The sequence below is a fragment of the Otolemur garnettii genome, unplaced genomic scaffold (assembly GCF_000181295.1).
Source record: "Otolemur garnettii isolate 467f Iridium unplaced genomic scaffold, OtoGar3 scaffold00112, whole genome shotgun sequence".
Lineage (NCBI taxonomy): Eukaryota > Metazoa > Chordata > Mammalia > Primates > Galagidae > Otolemur > Otolemur garnettii.
This window is the reverse complement of record NW_003852507.1, coordinates 4,349,301-4,350,936: the sequence shown is the minus strand read 5'-3', so window position 1 is coordinate 4,350,936 and position 1,636 is coordinate 4,349,301. Positions and strand designations below refer to the sequence as shown.

Genomic DNA, 1,636 nt, shown 5'->3' with positions numbered 1-1,636 from the left:
ATAAAACTGATCTGTTTAATAATAAATTTTTAAAAATGCATTAAATCCTAGAGCCATGGTGCGGGCTACAGGGCTCACCGATCAAGCCCTAGGAGGAGCCGCTTCTTGTCCTCCTGGCCACTCTCGTTCTTCAGGTCAGAGAACACCTGTGTGAAGTAGTGTGGGTCAGCATTGATCTGCAGCATCTTGGAGCTCATGAGGTTGATGACAGAGAGGCAACGGTCCCAAAAGGCCTCCTTGCAGCTCTCCACCAGGAAGGGCTTGAGTGGGTAAGAGATCTCATTGCCCATGTAGGAGTAGGAGAGGTACAGGCAGGTGAGCAGGACTGCCTGGAGCTCATGGTCCGAGCCCACCTCGGAAGAGATAACATCCCTGCAGAGCATGTAGAGGAAGACCACGTTGGCCGGCGTGATGAAGCCCTGGTCCTGCCAGCCCTGCAGAAGCAGCGAGCGGTCCACACTGCGCAGCCAGAGCACAGGGTCCGTGGGGGACAAGTGCTTCAAGCGGTAGCACCGGCGGCAGAGAAACTCACCCAGGCAGCGCAGCAGCTCGCTGGTGGACGCCTGGACGATGACCCGTTTGGGCGTCCCTGCGGAGGTGACGGCAGGGTGTGGGGCCTTCTTGACCGAGGAGACCCCAGTCTGAGACCCCGACAGCTGGCTGGCCGGGGGTGCGGGCGGCTGGGCCGGTGGAGGCTGGGCGAATGTGGACAGGTTGGCGCACGACAGTGACTTCTTCAGGTTCTCATTGTTGAGGTGCGTGATGTTGTTCTGGTAACTGCTGTTGGGCTGCACCTTCTTGGAGTTCTTCTTCTTGGCCGACACGGCCACGATCCTCTTCCAAGGGAGCACGGAAATGATGGAGTGCCGCTTCAGGTTCTTGTCCTTGGCGTTCTTGCTGTTCTGCACGGCCGTGTAGTGGCCCACCGTGGCCGCGCCATCCTCAAAGAGCGTGGCCTTCCGGTAGCTGGGGGACAGGGATAGCACCGTGCCCATGGTGCCTCTGCGCGCCCGGCGGGGGCCCGCGCCCCTGCGCGCCCAGCCTGCCGGCCGGAGGGGAAAAGCAGCTCACCGAGCCTGCGGCGGCCCCAGGGAAAAGGCGGGGACGCTCCGGGGACGCGTGCTGTCCCTCAGATCTGCGTGGAAAACAAGATGGTTCTCAGCACAGGCGGGGTTCCGCGCCGCACCCCTCCGCGCTACGCCTGGCCTCGGCTGCCCCCGCGACCCTAGCCCGGACCCGCACAGGCCCTTCCCCGGGCTCCGCGCCCCGCCCGCGTCGCGGCCTCGTCGCCTCCACTGCAGCACCCCGCCCGCCGTCGCCGCCGCCCTGCGGTCCCCAAGCGCAGCCCGGAGGGGGCCGGGCTCCGGCTCAGACCGCCGAGCTCCCCGCCTCGACACCTCGCACGCCCAGACCCCGGGCCCCGCTCCCCACCGCAGTGGGCCACCGCCCGGCGGAGGCTTACCGGGCCGGCAGCTGCTGCTGCGCTCCGCGCCCTCCGCAATGCGTGCCGCTGCTCAGCCGCCGCGGTCCCGGCGCTCGGCGGCGCTCGGCAGCGCTCGGCGGGGCTCGCGCTCGGCGGCGGCGGCTCCCGAGCTTCTGTCCAAGGTTCTGCAGGCGCCGCGGCCCCGCCCCCCGC

The 1,636-nt window shown here is 66.7% G+C and overlaps 1 protein-coding gene across 1 annotated transcript; it reads right to left on the bottom strand.

Annotated features, from left to right (window-relative positions):
* CDK5R1 (cyclin dependent kinase 5 regulatory subunit 1) lies at positions 1-1,113 on the bottom strand. The gene has a single exon (XM_012809733.2). The coding sequence runs from the start codon at positions 993-995 to the stop codon at positions 75-77; it is 921 nt and encodes a 306-aa protein (XP_012665187.1). The 5' UTR covers positions 996-1,113; the 3' UTR covers positions 1-74.
* Positions 1,114-1,636: the final 523 nt, after the last annotated feature.

Coding starts and splice junctions, on each gene's coding strand:
- CDK5R1 (XM_012809733.2), bottom strand. CDS start 995: ATGGGCACGGTGCTATCCCTGTCCCCCAGCTACCGGAAGGCCACGCTC.